The sequence below is a fragment of the Dermacentor silvarum genome, chromosome 6 (assembly GCF_013339745.2).
Source record: "Dermacentor silvarum isolate Dsil-2018 chromosome 6, BIME_Dsil_1.4, whole genome shotgun sequence".
In the NCBI taxonomy this organism is placed as follows: domain Eukaryota; kingdom Metazoa; phylum Arthropoda; class Arachnida; order Ixodida; family Ixodidae; genus Dermacentor; species Dermacentor silvarum.
The window spans coordinates 154,560,780-154,579,671 of record NC_051159.1 but is presented as its reverse complement, the minus strand read 5'-3'; the positions used below and the strand labels follow the sequence as shown (position 1 = coordinate 154,579,671).

The window sequence follows — 18,892 nt, the reverse complement described above, 5'->3', positions numbered from 1 at the left end:
CCTGTGCCACTTTACATCGCAAGCTGATTTTGTTAGCCGGAGCCTTAACACTTTTTTTTTTTTCGATTGGTCATGACAGAAACAGTGCGGAGGCAGCTTGAATGGCCATGGAGCGCTGCAGACATAAGCATAATTAAGGTGGGTTGGACGTAATCAAGAATGATGGCTCCAATAGTATTTGTCCTAACCTTTATGAGAGTTCTGTGCCAAAAAAAAAAAAACATGCAGTAACAGGACCACAGAAAGGCAAAACAACACAAGCACTGCATATCGACTGGTGGTTTTTCCATAAGAAGGACTTATATGGCTGGAAGGTATAAAAAAATTACGAGCCCTCCCACTACTCTGAAGACGGAAGCCAGCGAAGCTGCGACTATGGTGGGTCTGCTGTAGTGAATATTGCTGTAGTGAATTTATATATTATCATTATTGATTATATTGAGCGTCTTCGGTATGTCCGTCAACAAGCAAGGACACCGGCGTCTTGTTATCGCCCGGCGCGATGGCCAAGTACTGCGCTTGCTGCGCCAAGTCCGCCCCATCGTCATAGACTAGCATGTGAGCCACAGCGTTCATATCCGCGGAAGACTGCACGGTAGCGTCAGGATCCTGTGAGATCTCTCCCGCTCCTGCTCTCGGCGGCTCATACCCACATATCAAACGCGGGTATGAGCCACTCGTGATTTCTTTCTTACCTTCCTTCTTTCCTTCCTTCCTTCCTTCCGTCCTTCTCTCTTTCTTTCATTCGCTCATTATTTCTTTGCTTCCTTCGTTGCTTCCTTCTATCTTTCTTTCCTTCTTTATTTATTGTCCCTGTTTCATACCCGCATATCCAATGTGCGTATGCGCCACACGTGATTTTATTATCATTAATCGTGACGTAAGTGACGAGCATGTGATATTATCGATGTCATGACCTATCAGTCAGGTTAGTCATCCGTTTTGACACCTATGCTAAGGCACAAATGGCGGGAAGCCGCCACGCACATCGAGGCGGAATGCTGATGATGATCGTTTTTTTTTTCTACACGCGGAAACAATTCTGGGGGAACCACAGCTTTGCTGTAATAGCCAACGTCACATCAAAGTGCGAACAAGTGTGTCACAGCGCGTGTCAACTGTTTGGTGAATGCATATAGCATCTGTGCACCAACATGGCGATCTCTATAAAAATACATATAAAGGATGACGAAACTATCACATATGGGCGTTCTAACGGCCACTTCATCGCCGAATACATGTCTGTCAAATGCAGTATGCATCACCTGCCAACCCACGAGCTACGACAAGGGTCCACGTTTACCCATGTCCTTGCCCAGCCGCACACTGCAATACCCTTAATTGATCCTAAGTACTGTATTTAAGAGGAAGCTTTAGTTTGGGGACCGATGACTCTGATGTCTCTGTTCAAAGACATGTAAAATGCAGAAATGCTTTTATGGGGGGCGACTGCAAGACTGATTTCAATTAAACGTGTTGCACCTAAAGGAGAAAGTTAAATTTTATTGTTTGTAAGAAGCAAATTTTGAATTTAGGGCAGTGATTTTTTTTTTTACTTAAGTTCCCCAAAACTGATAGGTTTCAAAAAACTTCAAGCATAAAGTTTACAAATCCGTAACTATGCATCACAAACAGATATCGCAGTTCTGTAAACTGGGTCTAGTAGGCCATCTCCTGCGAACAAATTTTCTACGATAATTTACAGCTTACACGACATTGTTACTGTGTGTATTAGACTTTTGCAAAAGTCTTACTCACAAATAAGTGGTGCACTTCAAAGCGCTTTATAATACATTAACTTTGTTCGCCTTTATTATAATAATACATGCAGTTTACGGACTTGTGATATCGTTTTTTATCGATGTGTTAAAGAATTAGAAAATTGATAACCTTTTTTTTTTTTCAACTTTGCAATGCTCAACAATTCGTTTTGTAGCGTTAGCTACACTGGCCTAGCCAAGGCCGTTTCGCGCGGCACATCAAGAGCCGTGCTGCGCATGCGCAAGGATCAGTGATGTCACACGGCTTGCGCACCGGAGCCACCGGAGCCGGCACCTCTCGCGCACTCCGCCGCCGCCGCGCGCGACTCACCGCCGCCGGTCTGCGCATTCCAGAGGAGTGACGTCGTAGCCGTGGTAGACGCACTGGCGGCGGCGCGCGCTCGCCGTGCAGTCGCCGTCTGACACTGCGCTGGAGCCGCTGCGCTTCTGACTGGCGTTTGCCAGTGTGGTATAGCCATGGAGAAGGAGAGCGCAAATGCTGCTCAACAGCGCAGAAGAACGGAGAAGCTTGACTCATCGGATCCCGAAGTAGTTGCCTGGCAATTAGCGGTTGAGCGTAGGAGACAACAAGGAAAGCTAAGAATAATCAGCTGAACCTTTGCTAACGCTACGTATATCCTGGCATAGCCGAGCTAAGCCACTGCAACTTTTTTTTATTGGCGGCCTAAATGAAAAATCTCCTTAGTAGACTCCCTTTATTGTAATGTATTTCTTTTCAATGCACCAAACATAATCAAATTTGTTGCAATTGTTGCCGAGAAAAACGATTTATTTGTTGTTATGCATTTACGTAGGAGCCCGCGAGCAAAAGATTCCTCTTAAAGAAAGAGTCTAAATGATGACACGGACAATAAGACAGAGAAAAGGCTCTAAAGAAATTAAGTAAATAAGAAAATTATTCATGTCTAGCTTGCCTAAATTTACCAATCTCACAGAGCTCGTTGTCTCGTCACTGACAACACCGCTATAAGCGTAAATGGATTACGGAGAACCGGACAAGCTATCGTACGCATTTTATCGGTCCACTATCGCAGTGCTTCCTGTCACAGGTGTTGTCGCACTGAAGATTATGAGAGATTGCTTTACCATGCATTTTAATGGATTTCCTCTCTTTCATATTGCTGTTATGTCACTGTTTGTTTTCTTTCCGCATCAATATCAAATTCATCTTTCCTGTAGTTCGTAGTGCTCTGAGACTCCTGCCTAAGCGGGAAGGTTGTGCATCTCATTTTAAGTAACTCTCCTGTAATTTTTTTTAAATTTAGGATTATCAAACATTCAGAACGTTTCCCTGTTTTTTATCCTACAATGTATTCATTAGCCCTTTTAGAAAGAACTGATTATCTTCAAGTAAATTAGGAGACAGACAGTGAACACAGTAATGGTATTCAATAAGGGACAAAGCGGATGATGTCGACAAATAATAAAAAAAATTATTTAATCAATTGAAAAACCAAATCATGTCACTTCAGTAACTTATACCACTATTTACTGCCAGAAAAAAAGTGCATTTGCAGTCTTCTAATGTGCAGTAATGGTTAGAGATGATAAAGCACCGCATGACGGCTTATGAGTGTCGAAAAGGGGCAATGTAATTTCTAGATGAACACTCACTCTAGCTACATATATACATATATATATATATATATATATATATATATATATATATATATGTGTGTGTGTGTGTGTGTGTGTCTGTGTGTTATTTTGGGTATCGCAAAATATGTCGCTGGTCTTTCGATTGCATAACTTAGCATAGATATATGTCATTAACGTTTTCAACATAACACTTTTGTATTGCTGAGTATTCCGCCGTCTCTGGAACCATTACTTGTTTGGGGATCCTATTTGCAGCTCATGTATTGCTGATGACGTGTCGTCCAGAGCTTAGAAATGCTAAAGATATTATAATTTCATGCAGCCGAAATGAGAAAATAAGCTTTATAATGCTCATCGAATGCTTTTATCAAGTAATATTTCCAACACTGATAACTGGTCTGTTTGCTTCTGCAGAGTGGATGGTGTTCTATATTCGCAATTTCTACGCAGCTAAAGGCCGTAATTTTCCACTACATTGTCTTAGGTTTAATGAGTGAACAGGCCATTAAAATTGAGTCTCCCCTGTAATTTATACGCCTATTCATGCAGTGTTTCTCATTGTGACGAAATCGTGCAAAACAGGGATTAATAGAGCCCGCAGTGTATTTTAATGTCGGCTATGGCGTTGTCGTTCGGGTTAAGTTATGCGCCAGAGTGTCTTACTTGTTAACTCTTCTTGTTGAACAGTATAATATCAGAGCAGCCAATGAAAAACGATTAAGGCGAAAGGAGGTGCTGACCATACCGAGCATGGACTAAAATATTCCACGTTTTCTGCTCGTTGTATCTCCGACCATGCGATCAAAACGGCCAAAGTTTAACGTCGCCGTATTCGTTATCACCGCCTCGAAATTACTGCTCCATTTGCCAACAACTTTTTTAATTTTTAGTGATCCTTGCTCAGCTTAATGAGCTCTGCTGACTGCGGTAGTATGCACCTGTATTACCCAAATAAAGATGTTGATGAGGCATGTTTGTGCTTCTATTTCCGGTTTCATGAGGTAATTACCTTAGGTTTCTCAATCGCAGCGCCATTATATTCACGACGCTCAATAAGCACGAAGCTGAAGGAAAATAATAAACCATATCGCATCTGAAACTACAGTTCAGCGTTTATTTGAGTTGCAGGACGTTCAGTCTGAGTTTTTCGCGTTCAGCCACGAACATTGGTTAAGCTTGCCTAGAGCGTCTCCTGCGGCCAGTTTTGTAAAAGCGGCCCAACGTCTGTTAGTCCTTTTAGGGACACGAATTGTAGCATTCTATTGGCGTGAGATGGATAAGAAAATTTTCTTTTACTACGTGACCCTCTGAGATTCTGCGAAAAAATTTACGGTAGTGAAGCGAGGTACTTCTCAAGAATTACAAAACAACCACAACATATTTCATCCAGCCTGTGCTTTTATGCTCGTTCGAAAGCATGGTTTCTAATAGTAACCATGCCGTATAAACTACGATTGTATAGGTTTGTACTAAATTATTCCCCTTTTCTTCTCTTGGAGCGAAACGTTGCACGACCGATTAATGAGCTAAAGTGGTTTATCAACCGCATTGGTTTTTTTCTTCAGCGTGCATTATTGAAGTGACAATATAAGGATGATGCTTGAGAGCAAGGTGTAAAAACACAGGAGAGAATATAAGTTGTTTTAACGTGCACGTGGGTTAAAGTAAAACGTTCTTAGGTAGAAATAGCAGACAGTACATTGACATTTGAACTTTGCGTGGTAGTACGTAGATTGCTCACGATAGCCATTCATATTAATAATTAAACGAAAAGACTACGTACGTCTCCAGTAGGCGTAGGAGTCATGGTTTTCGTTCGAGTCAGACGAACGGAGGCAGTGCAGTCCGAAGTCAGTGATCTTCAACACGAATCGGCTGTCGACCACACAGTTTGACGACTTAAGATTTCCGTGACTGTGGATGACGCTGTTGTGTAAGTAGGCCATGCCCTGGGAATTAAACCACAAAAGGAAAAGGTGGGGAAGGGGCCGGTTGCAACAAAACTTATGATTGTTGCCTCACCATAAACGGTGACGTGGAGCGAGAAACAAAGATGAGTTTAAAAAATACACCCAGAGAAGCATAATATCTCATTGCCTCCTTGTCTACTACGTACTTTGCGTCGTCATTGATAATGTTGGAAGCGGAAACCTACCGTCATTGGACTAGTGTAGAAATCGTTAAAGCGAAGCTTTCTATGTCTCAGTGATTCTTCCGTGAGCGCCGAAAACGCACTGCAGGAAAGCCAACTTACACAGTGGAACTATCTGCGCATCTGCGCACACAATAGATCAACGGCTCATGACATACGTATCGCAGAACACTACAGTTTACAATCGCAGTTGTACCGATAAGAACAATGGAAACTACAACGCCACGCTACCTAGACGAACTGTATATATCTGCATTGCATTACGCGCGTCACGCAATGCATTCGTGGCAGTCACCATGGGTAGGCCGTGGGTGCAGCGCACGGCAGAAGAGGCTGCCCTACGCGAACGTAGGCGCGAGCGCGATCATGCCCGTAAGGCCGATCCCGTGCATCGACAACGGCAGATCCGCTGACCATCTACCACAGCGATCAAGGCAACACTGTGCAAGTGTAGAGTCGTCCGTCAAAGTGTGAGTGTGTGCGTTTAGTCAACGGCTACATGATCTAAAATAAAGGCTGTGCAACTTAACGAAATGTGTCTTCATTCAACTTCAACGTTCAAAAAATACAATCCTAAACTAGCAATCAAATCACATATGAATCGCATCGGGTCGCTCAGCTTTTCTTGGGTTCGTTGCGTGGTCGTTGGCTTCGTACTTTGACTTTGATTCAGTTTGCATGGGAGAAAGATTCGCATTTAACAGTGTTTCTTTAAGAAAGGGGCTTTGATTTTCCTTTCTTCACGAGTACAGCAGTCAAGAAAGCGATCATTTTAAAGGCAGTGACAGGAATAGACTGCGTTGTTTAGATATTTACCGCTTCCCATTCCTACTTCAAATAGATGGTGATGCCTCATTTGTTTTTTGTTCTCCGTCTTGTGTAAATGGCTGGTGAGGCCAGAACGTATTTCTGCCTCTGTGCACATTGTCTTTATCGATGTCTTATGCTCCTTGATATATTCTTGATTCTCGTTCTTATCCCGCAAGATTACTGTGGTAGAAATATGAATATAGTGATATTTCCTTGGTGGAAATCATTAACAATGGAAAAAGAAAGACTCCAAAGAGAGTATTCATTAAGACGGACAGAACTTTAATGAATAAAAACTGGTAATGCTCGCGTTGTAATAATAAATGCCATATTTTCTGCCATTTTCTGTTGTCAGCAACAATTATTACAAATAAAATCAAAGGCAAGACACGAAGGACTCCACAGCACCAGCGCCATCCTGCTTTCTCGTGTTAGTGTTATTCTTTGGTCATCGTTTATTGTTCAACAGGTTAAAACTAGGGGTAGAGTATACAGTACTACGACAATTTTATTGCCATAAATATGTCTTTCGAACAATAGGTCTCTGTTACATGGCCTACATCGTTGAAGAAATAGGCTACTCTATGTGTTACAAGTAGGCGAACATCACCCAAAGTATTTTTTGCAAACTAAAAGGCTGCACTTTTTGGTAAGTTTAAGCGAAAGAACTACCGCCTTATTTCGACCCCTGCTTTACAATCCGACGAGGTTTTGTTGGCAAGCATCAGGCACAAGTACTGAGTCTCCGCCGTGCTTCAACATGCTTGATATTTTTCCCGTGTTAGCTAAAAAGCTGTCACTGACAACTTTCAACTTAAAATATGACAGCTGCCGAAAGGCCAATAGGTTTGTGAGCCAGCCGCCCGGCAGATGTGCTAAGTGTGTGCGATATTGTTGCATTCTTTGAATCAGCGTGGAAAACGACGCGCTGATTTTCACATACAAGACTTTTACATGCATATAAAAGAGGCATGAAGAATACGTTTCGGTGCCGTTTATCTGTTTGTTACCTTGTGAGGCGCAAATGCTTCGCGATTTACTCCATGTTACCTAATGAAATACGCACGCAAATGGCGTCTTTCTTTTTTGTCTGTTTTTTCTTAACTTTACTTGTTATACAGCGCTCGTCCTGCGTCCTTCCTTTTTGTGTTGTCGTTTTTCACGCCGATTCAAAGAATACATCAATTCCAACCTGCTTAGCCTTCCACTTTACTGCGAGATTGTTTGGCGCCTTTTTTTTAACTCGATAGCGTTAAGCGCCCCGTGTCGCAGAAAATCCGGTGTGGGCGTCAGTCAGCGAAAATTTCTGCATATATTTAGGTGTATGTATATGGCACGCCTTTTTAAATGACATGCGGTATATGCGGGTTATATTGCTACACCATTCTACCACTAAAGTTACTGATACCTTGTCTGACATTCTTGACAAAGGTATTCACCGGAATTTTGAGCCTACAAACAAATGTCATGAAACAACGCCGACAGCGCATGCTTTTAGGCTAAATATTCTTGGAATGAAACGTTAAAACCGCGAAACAATAACATAAATCTGAAAATGATGTTTTTTTTTTTTTTCTGGCGCGGCTGTGCACCTCCTTCGGGATCGGCCCGCGCAAGAGGCCCCGTTTCTACCAGAAAGCTCGCTGTCGTGCGTAGCGTTTCCCGCAAGAGTTTCCCGGTTAAGCATGGTTGCATAAGCTGCAGTTGCCGGGAAGCGTGAGAAGCAGTCAGTGATCTTTGAATGCTATCGGATTACACTCTTAAAGGCGAAGCTAAGCGTCCTCCAAGTTTTTTCTTTTCATCTTACCGCAAGTTCTATTACAGTGAAGGAAGAAAAATATAGCTTTAAACGCGTCCTACCTAGTCCACTCATAATTCAGTGGTTATGCGTTACTGCACTGAACCATTCTAAAATATAGACTTGTTGGGCTGTTGTGTGCGACCCTTGACGATTGCGTCATTTCCAAGGGGGTGCTCTGCTCGACGTGACCAGCTAACATTTCTGAAGGACACTGACTTGGCCTCTCGCTTTTAGACATTATTTGTATTTTGTTTTGTTCTGTTGGTGTCTCCTTCATTTATTTCCTCTTTTCTTTCCTCCTATTTTTATTTACTCTATTCCCTCCTCCTGAAAGAGTAGGCAGGCGTTGTGCCCCTCTCTGTGGCAGTTGTCGGCTTGCTCCCTCCCTATTTCCTTCGTGTCCTTGTGTGTATATGTGCACAAACCAAATATAATAATAACATTTTCGTATCGTAAAATGTAGTGCTTGCAAAGAAATTATGTTTTGGTGACCATTACTACGTAAAGGATGAAATGCCCTCTACGCGGCGTCACTACCCCACTTCTCTCGTAGCCTTTACCCTTTGTAGCTGCGACGTCTCCTTTAAAGTATGGGCTTACCTTTACAATGTCGTGCATGAGCGAATAGCGAAACATCCAGTCGAGCTTGATCTCGTCGTTTTCAAGAATGTCCTAAAAAAAGCGCACAATTGTGTGGTAAATACTCACGGCATTTTTATAAATACCGGTAGATTACCTCAAACACATATGTAGCATCATGTAATCCGGGCCTCAAACAGCTGCAGTCATGCAAATGCTACTTGAAAGATACAAATAATTAAACATCTGGTGGCTGTTTCTAACAGATTCGTTTTCCATTTTGTCTCGTTCTACACTTAACAAAAGTAGGTATTGATTGTCTTTATTCTTATTGGAAGATTGAAAGAAAATAGGAAAACAAGATTTTGCTACCCGTAAGCTCCGAAGCAAAAGAAATGAACCATCTGTCCGAATCTAGCCTCCATTGTATTAGAGAGTTACAAGAAGGCCCTCTCGATACCCGGCAGCAAAGAAGTCCCCACCTGTAGACTTCCTCGTGGACAGTATTCCGTGACCAGGCAGCAGTGAGGAGGTTCTTCGCAAATTCCCAGAAAGCGTACGATATGATCGTGCTGCAGATCTTTCATCTGAAAGCCAATATACCGCCCTCATAATTCACGAACGCTTTCCAATTAACGATCAGCGGCATGTGTAAGTCTTGCACCACGGGACGTGCAGCAAAAAAATGCCCCACAAAGCTCAACGTACCATTTTTTATACGCCGCACTTAATATTTCCAAATTCCAATTTAAGCACGGTGCACTTATTAGGTCATATTAGCGTTTTTGGTACACTAGAGAAAGTTTCCAATTGGCGATAGCTCAGCTAACCAATTGAGCACATTTATTAATTACCACACTAAATATTTCACTCAACTTTGATTTCCATGCTTTTTTTGTACGAATGTACTTTACATGGCCCGAAACAAATGTGAACAACTTGTTTTAATTTTCTTTGATGAGGAATGACGCCGATACTTTGTGCGGTTTAAACAACGTGACCGTTGAATTTTAGAGCAGCATGAAATAGTAGAGCAACCTTCGTTTTCTTCGAATGACCATTATATGGCTTGATGTTCGGCGATATCTAGCCCGAAATCTGATCGCCAAGCCATCGTTTCGAAAATTTCATCCGATAGAAAGCCTTAACCCCAACTGATATAAAATGATTGATGCACCCAACCACGCTTTTTCTTGAATTACGATGGTACGCCGTGTATAAAAGTTAGAGATCGGGCGCGAATTTCAGTGTGGTAGATGGGAAAAATTTGTTTTAATAAAAGCGCCATATGATGTTCTTTGCTGCCGCGGTGGCCGCATTTCGATGTGGGAGAAATGTGAGAACGCTCGTGTAAGTAGATTTAGGTGCACGTGAAACAAGCTCAAGTGGTCAAAATCAATCCATAGTCCCCCGCCACGGTCTACTCATAATCATATTGCAGTTCTAGCACGTAAAACTCCCAAATTTTCATTGATTATAATATTGTGTTTTGCCCCCTGGTTACCTCCAACTTCATATATATCATGATGTTGTGAAGGTCTTACATAGTTAAGTTTGTGAAAGCAAGAAGCAAAGAAAAAATTATTCATGCTAATAATCTATGCTATACACACGCCTTTTATATCACAAAAAATTATTATAAGCTTTATTTCCGCAGATATTATTCGCCGTAGCGACGGTCCCTGAGATTCGAGTTTTGATATTTCAACCTGGGCCCAACCTTCTGCTGGCTTCCTGGTTAGCTCAAATGATCGAAAAGAGTGCCCTGGACAGGCATTGGTCCTGGGTATGATCCCCGTACAAGGCCAAATGTTTCTTCAACTACGAATATTTTTTTCTCAAAGGCCCATATGAATTTCTTTTGTATCCTAGGCTACTGTCAGGTGGTTGACGTGTTTTTTTTATTATTATTTAGGATACCGCCCTATATATTCTTGTGGTTAGACCGCAAAGTATACTTACGTTTTTCAGCTCCATTAGCAGTGATCGAGTGATTTCCAGCTTCAACTTGTTGAAAGGTCTTATCGCAACAACTTGGCCCTGGGTATGAGTCAGGGCACAACGGTAAGAGATTTATGAGATCGTAGGAGACACTTGAAAGGTTGTGTCGATGTCCGCTCACCTTGTAGAAGCCAGTGCCGATAAAGAGTTGGCGCCGGCCGCCGAAGAAGATAGCTTCTGAAGAATTCGAGCTCTGTAAAAATCAAATAAGAAAACTTGATATGCAGGCTGTCTTGTTACCCTTATTCCGATGATGAAGTCGACGACATACCTCTGCGTTTTTATTGTGTTCGGGACATACATTCACTTTGTGTCGTGGCATAGAGTTTCAGTGGCTTAGAGCTGATTGTTAATGTCTGTGTGTATAAAAAAAGTCGCAGTTTCCGCCGAAAGGCGAAGCGTCGATTGCGATATCAAATTAGTAGACAGCTATACGAAATACGAATAGTAGTTTCATCGGCCGTATAAACTTGTAAACATTCGCTAACCAACTAAATTAACAAGCATGGTGTCACGCGCGCACAAGCAGACATGAACACATCTCAATCGATGACAGCGGTCACTCGCTGTCAAAACGCTGGAGTGAGGAAGCGCTGCCGCAGCAGCGAGGAAATTGACCTTCGTGCTGCCTCTCGCTTCAAAGCGAACTAAGCGGCGAAAACACAGCACGCGTGAAGCTATCAGCATTCGCCGCACTCTGTCGCGACATCGCAGCTTGCTTTCATGATAGGGCCCACTTGGCCACGCGCGGCAGCGCCATAAGCAGCAGCCGCCGCAATACATAACTTAATCATAGCTAATACATACCTTAATCACAATAATTACTGATTCTCCAAGTTATTGGTATGATCTTGTATTATTCTGACCTTCTAAATATATTTTTCTCAGAAAAGCTCGAAAACAGGATCTAGCTTGGTTGCAGCCATCACTGAGATTCATTTGAAGTGCGTGTTTTTTAAAGAATATGTGACGTCCCTGATTAAACAGCGTAAAGTGGTGAAGCAAACTGTGAACGTTTACAAGGGAATACGTTTCAACACAACCCGCTACTTATTATGTACAGAGAAAGTGAAAGATGAATTCTAGACTGAAAGTTTCATGAAATACGGTTGTAACAAACATAATTTCTTTTATCCAGGAGCGGCGAAGATTGAAACATGACTCGCTCACTCCCTCTTTTGAGCACACTATCATTGTCATAAAAAATCGAATAAATGAAACGACAATTGTACGTATTTCTTTAAATGTATGTCACGACGTTCATCGACAACCTCTGAGTGAGCAAGTTAAATTCTCAAAAGGCATTGTGATCGAAAATTGGTTGCACTCTTGCCACGATCATAGTAACGACAGCAGGGCGTATCCGTTTATTCCGATTTGCTCAGGTAGAAGTTGCTGTCGATGTTGCAAACACGTTCCTTAAAAACACTCGTGATCTACCTGTATTGATGTTACAGCCTCGAGTAACTCTTTTTTGAACCTTCGAATCAGTCATGGTTCAAAGTATTGTTTTTGTTTTGCCGTTGAATTTGGCTTTCTTCGTCAACGTTTCCAACCAGATCCAGTCAATGATTGGAGCAGTCAACACGTACGCCGTATAGAGGAGCACCGGATATTGAGTAAAGACTGCGCCCTCTGGCAAGGACAGCCGTGCGACCAACACCTGGTAACTTTCGTGCTGGAGATTCATATTAGCTGGAACGAGCGAGTTGTCATAGCTGGCGTACTTGAACTGCACTCTCAAAGCGGTCGCGTCGGCTTGCGCAAAGAGCTAATTGGGGCCTCCCGTGGGTCGAGTAATTCAAAGCGGGTCAGGGAGGCAGCACACTCCTCTCGAAGTACTTACAGCGAGGCTGGCTCTCGTCAGGCTCATTCGAGAACCGAATTTCTTGAAGTGGCCCGGTGGTGAGCTGGAGATCTCGTCCCAGCGGATTTTCCATGTCATGGAGGCCAGCTCGGCTTCTAACTTGAAGTGCCTGCGTGTGCAGAGCGCCGGTTACGATTATAGACAAGGGGAATGCCGGATCGTCAGAGGGCTACAGAGCATCTTTCAAAGGCAAGTTATTTTTCTACTACTTTCGTAACACCAGCCATCACCCATTCATTCATTTTTTTATTCATCCATTCATTTTCTTTTTTTTTCACTATGTTCATGCACAGAGTGGTTCAACACATTGGGATAAGAATCACAGGGAAAACTCACTGCGAGGCTCTTGAGCACTTTTCTAGAGACCGTCGCATTTACTCGACAATGGTCTGCGTACTGTGACCTAAGTGTCATGCTTCTCAGTATAAAATTCGGGTTAAATTCATGAGTAACGAATTTTCTTCACCCAGTGTATTGAAGAAACAAACTTGCACCTGTGCAATACTTTGTGTGGGGCAAAAAGAAGACTGGAATTTCCGGTGGAATTCAAGCATGCAGATTCGGCATATGGCTTTCGACCAAAAATATACAGAATAAAATCTAAGGATGGCACCTATCTATGACCTACACGAGTAAACCCATTTCCTGCTTTAATTTACTATTATTATTATTTTGTTGATGGCCTAGTGCAGGTACGTGTGCTGTAGTCACAGCAAGAGCGCTCGCGCAGCACGTGGCGCGTTGCCTGCGGTCCTTCGCAGTGTCGGCAACGTCGCACCATTAAAGCGGAGCATCACAGATCTCAAATACAGTCCCATGGCGACGCTTTTAAATGAAGCCTGAGTGTTGAAACGCGGTTGCGTAAGGGAGCACTTTCCATGTGTCGTCACTATTCCTGTTTGCGCAGGGCTTAAGCAACATTCCTGATAGCATTTGGATTAAGAAATGCTCTTTGTGAGACCGCTGAGCGACAGTCCTAGACGCCTCGCGGTATCCCGATAGAGTCACTGACGGTAATTGCGGTGTATTAGTAATGCTGACTGTGCTAAATTTGGTTCTGGTGGTTTCGCTGCCTGAGTTTGTTGTTTCAATATTCGCTAGCGCTTGTACACTAAGTGTTCAAGAGCGCTATCACACTGTGGAAATACCTATGTAAAAACTACGGAAATAATAGAACTTATATATTCAGAACTTCTTATATTCTCTGAAGTTACAGAGTATAAGTATATAGGTGGTTTGGTCACCAAAAGGTTTAGCGTAGCTTGCACTGGAGGCGCCATGCCAAAGAGACAGCGGAGCTGGTGGGCACCTAGCTAGTCCTGGCTTTTGGGCTAGGCTAAGCACTACCAAGTCATCCCCAGCATTTTCTAAAATTTATTTATTATCGATCGATTATTGATTAGCTATTGATTGGCTATTGATTGGCCATCGCAAAGTATTGGCCACGTATTTCGGCTATATATATGCTAAGCACTACCAAGTCATCCCAAGCATTTCCCGGAATTTATTAATTATTTGTCGAATATCGATTAGCTATTGATTGGCTATCGATGATTTACTAAGCTTAAGTAGTCCCAATCATGGTTATCTAGACTTAGGCAGGCTCAACTTCACTAGTTCACAAGGCTATGTGCATTGTACTTGGACCTTATCTGCACTACCGCCAGGTTCGGCCAACATTTTCTGTTCGCGGTTGACACATTACGCCCGGCTTAAACAGCTCCGCTGTTGAAACGTCAGCTGGACTAAACACATCAATCTTGTTACCAGCAATGCATCCCGTAGGCTGTACTTCCTTCGAAGAGCTCTTAAGCACTCTACACCTCAAGTTCGTCTGCTGGCATACAAGGCAGTTATATTACCAACACTCAATTTTCTGCAATTATTTGGGACCCCTACACAAAAATAAATATTGACCAACTGTAAAGAGTAAATAAAAAGGCAGTTTGTTTTGTTTTTATCAGTTTCGGCCACACATCGATAACTGGTCTATTGTCGAAAGCAGCCAATTACAAGCCTTAAGTAATCGCGTTTGAAGTTTCTCCATTAATTAATTAAAGGTCATTATAACATTGACATGACAGAACTGATTAAATTGTCATCTTGATATGCCACTAGGCAACGAAATGATGTATCAATAACACCGTTCACTACTATTAATAATTGTTTTAAATATTCCTCTCTTCCGAGAACTTTTGCCGAGTGGAATAACGACTAATGATTCTGTGCTATCGCCAACGCTCAAATCATTTGTATATAGTTTAGAGTGACTGCATTACATTTTTTTGTTGCGTTATCAGGTTTACGTGAAACCGGTATTGTTACTGTTTGTGCAAATTTTGTTGACTATTATAATTTGTAAAGCACCCTGCTAAAAACCTCAGAAAGGGGATTTCAATATTAATAAAAAAATAATTTATTTATTTATTTATTTAGTTAGTTATCAAATAATTATATCGAAAAGTTTAAAGGCCTAGTTGGTAGACAGTTCGAATGAATCGAAACCTGTTGTCATGACTGAGCAAACTTCGCCAATGAAGAAGCAAAATAGGTATCGCCGGATACGGTTAACAAAACACGCCTCTGACCGACTACATGTGCCCTCTTCTTTCAGTTTGATGTCATAGATTAAGTTTGGTGTCATAGATTCCAGAATAACTTTGACCACCGGGGGCTTTTAACGTGCACCCAATGCACAGTACACGGAGAATTTTGATTAAAACTCAGTCTAGCGTTGGGGGAATTTAGGCGTGTCCTTTCAGTCACTGCCTGGCATTGAAGGGACAGTAACATGAGTTGGTCAACACAGCTAGTTGAACTAGCGTGTCTGTCCTTCCTTTCGGGCTTGTCTCTTAGGCGCATTCACATGGCTTCAGTAACGGGGTAGGCTACGGAAGAAACGCCCAACCTCTTTGTTGTCGGCGGGCCTCGAAATCAGACAGTTCAGCACACAGTGGCAAAACATGGTTACTGTGCGTAATATCACGAGGACACGAACTGAAATGAAAAGTTGCGGACATCAGTGGACGCGCATCTCGAGACCTTTTTTCGCAAGGCGGTAATCCGTCGCATCTCGTCACCACTTTCGTGAAAGCAGATCAACGTAAGTGAAGCCCACTGGACAAAACTTGGAAAAAACTGGGACCAAAATCGGACAAAACTTCCAGCCCCCATAAATTAAGCGTAAACCTCGAACATGTTTTCTTTCCAGCGACGGTGACCACCCCTACGGCCTACACTGTGAAGAAGGCAGTAGTGTACGCCGCCTACATCTTCTTTATTTCGGTGTACATACGTTGAAGCAGGCTTCTTTTATCCAAGCCTGCGCTTCGTTCTCGAGCATAAAGATATGAAAGCTGCGTTACCTCATGCCAACTTATGTAATTTCTCGCACCTGCCAAACACTGTGCATCTTGGTGAAGCGGATCGAAAAATAACGAAAGGGCATAATTGGAGCTATACTATAGCTCGAGCGCTTCCTCCTCACGACGTACCCACGTTTACCTTTCACAGCTATCCGGAAGAGAGTTAGCGTGGGCTCGTCGACGACGCCTGGTGTGGCTGTCGTGCTCTGTCCCAACTGCCATCTGCCAGTTGCGATTATGCATGCGTGCGGAAAAAATGCCGCACGTCGGATTTCCGATGGCGTCGCTTCGCCGCCGCACGCTAGCCTGTCACGTTCGCCATGCATACGTTTGGCGTGTCTTCTTCATGCAAGGGACGTCGCGTCACGTTGGCGAGCAAAGGAGATGGCTCAAAGGGTGGCGAATCCGACCGGCACAGCGCATTCCTGCGTCGCGGTTTAAGCACGGCACGATAAGTTGAGTTCCGCGTGGCGGAAACAACAGAGCTGCCGATGGGAAAGTCTAGACTTTGCGATTGTTTCGACTTGTATTTGAGTTAGTCGAGAAGCTGTGCAGGTTATGCTTCGGCAACAGAGGCAACCTTCCACGCCTCTGTGGCTTTGAATATACAAGCAATGTCTCCTGCACCAGCATAGTTTCCGTCAGGTAGTATAGAACCATGTTTAAAAGGAAAGTCTTTTTTCCTTTTTTTGTGGTTGGCGTGGGTACCCCCCCCCCCCCCCCTCACCACCACCACCCAACGGGCTTCTCTTGAACCTCGGACGTCAACTTCGTGTGCTGGGCCATTTTAGTAGCCCGCAAGGTAGCATTACAGCAAAGCACCGGTGCCCTACGGCCTCAATACCTTAAAAAGGCACACAATATTGACGCAAGTGATTCGTTGCACTTACTTATTCACTCTATTATCTCATAATTTCATTACAATAAACGTATTCATAATACAAAAATCGTAACATCCGTTAAAAACTGACAACTGTACTCGGCTACATCGGTACTGAAACTGAAGCCTCGGGTATACCTACCAGAATAAAAAAGAAAGAAATCCTTCTCAGATGTATGCCCGTCTCAGTAACTGATACATCAAGGAGAGTGAAACTTTAGATATCGTGTTGCGCTGCTTAGCACGAGGTCGCGGGATCGAATCCCGGCCGCGGCAGCCACATTTCGATGGAGGCAAAGTTCAAGAACGCCCGTGTGCTTGCGTTGTAGTGCATGTGAAAGAACCCCAGGTGGTAAATATTAATCCGGAGCCCTCCACTACGGCGTGCCTCATAATCACAACTGGTTTTGGCACGTAAAATCCACAGAAGAAAAAGCTATACCGATTTCTCATATCCTTCGGGAGTTCTATAGAAATGTTAACTGATGCGAGAAATTGCTCGACATTTCACCGCCGCTACAGTACAAACTCTTGGCTAACCTCCAAAGTCGAGCCGGGAGAGAGCGACGTGAGAAAGAAAAATTACGAATTACTGGTTAAAACGACCACGTATATAATTTTTTCCCGATTTGAATGAGATACACACAAAGTAACTTTTATTTTATGGTCGTTGAATCTAACATCAAAGCGAACTCGGGGTTCCGATGCGCATTGCGGTGCATTTACGTTTGGTATCGATTCACGTCATATAACGATGGTCTTCGCCGCACAAAAATTGTCACAGAAATTTCGTACACAGCGTCATTGTAAAAAAATCCGAGGACACCTAAGCACTTCTTATGAGTTTGGAATGAGAAAGCATTATTGTTAGGGAACCTACATGCAAGCGCTGTTTTAAAACAGCGCTTGCATGTAGGCTCCCTAATTAATGTCCAATTGAACGACGCTGAGCGGTCCTTCGAGTTGTGAACTCCTCGCGGGCAAGCGAGCGCGTTTAAATGGTTGGCGCGTTTTGATCAGGCCTTACGGAGGCGCATTTAGAACGCAGGCGTGAGCTTACACGGGCATGGAACGCGCGGATACCACAAACGTGGCCGCTGGATAAAAAAAAAAAAAGAAATCACCTGCCCTTCCCCTGTGGAGAAAATGGTGGTAATCTGACCTTCGTGGTGATTTTCTTTCTCTCTCTCTCTCTTTATTTCTTTCTCTCTTTCTATAGCACTTTCTTACTTTCTCTCACTTTCTCTCTTTGTTTCTCTGACCTTCGTGGTGATTTTCTTTCTTTCTCTCTTTCTTTCTTTCTCTCTCTTTCTCTATCTATCTTTATATATCTCTCTCTCTCTTTCTTTCTCTCCCTCTCTTTATCTCTTTTGCTTTCTCTTTCTCTCTTCATTTCTCTCTCTTCCATTCTCTCTCTTTCTATTTCTTTTTCTGACCTTCGTGGTGACTTTCTTTATTTCTTTCTCTCTTTTCTCTCTATCAATCTTTCTCTATTTCTCTCTCTATATATATCTATCGTTCTCTCCCTCTCTTTCTCACTCTCTTCTTCTTTTTCTCTCTTTCTTTCTCTTTCGCTCTTTCTTCCTTTCTCTCTCTCTCTACCTCTCTTTCTCTCTCTCTCTCTCTGTCTCTTTTTTCTCCCTGGTAGTATGTGCCGTTGACCTTGGACCTTTTCTGCACTATCGCCAGCATCGGCCCACTTTTCACCGTGACACCGCCACCGCTAACACCACCATCGCCGACACTTGTGAGCCTATAAAGCTTCGCTTGAAATGGTGCGGCCTGCCGCGGCCGACGACGCTACTAGCCATCGGCGAGGGAGCGCGTCGGCTTGCACGCACGACGGCGTTCCCAGCGCGTTCCTGACGCATTTGCTATGCCGATACCCAACAACAACCCCGTTGTGTGGCGCCGCGGCGGATCACACTGTTTTCCATGCATTCCACAGGCCGCACCTTTTAAGCGAAGCTTTATAGGCTCACAAGTTTCGGCGACGGTGGTGGTAGTGTCACGCTGAAAAGTGGGCCGATCCTGGCAATAGTGCCAAAAGGGTTCAA

At 43.3% G+C, this 18,892-nt stretch overlaps 1 protein-coding gene across 1 annotated transcript in view; it reads right to left on the bottom strand.

Annotated features, from left to right (window-relative positions):
• Positions 1-18,892, bottom strand: part of LOC119456276 (atrial natriuretic peptide receptor 1-like) — a 163,933-nt gene that overhangs the window by 27,212 nt on the left and 117,829 nt on the right. The window contains exons 8-13 of the mRNA XM_049669661.1: positions 12,570-12,699; positions 10,845-10,916; positions 10,685-10,762; positions 9,205-9,309; positions 8,744-8,815; positions 5,164-5,329 (exon numbers count right to left, since the gene is read on the bottom strand). Coding sequence (XP_049525618.1) covers positions 5,164-5,329; positions 8,744-8,815; positions 9,205-9,309; positions 10,685-10,762; positions 10,845-10,916; positions 12,570-12,699 — 623 coding nt within the window. The remainder of the gene's footprint in view (positions 1-5,163; positions 5,330-8,743; positions 8,816-9,204; positions 9,310-10,684; positions 10,763-10,844; positions 10,917-12,569; positions 12,700-18,892) is intronic.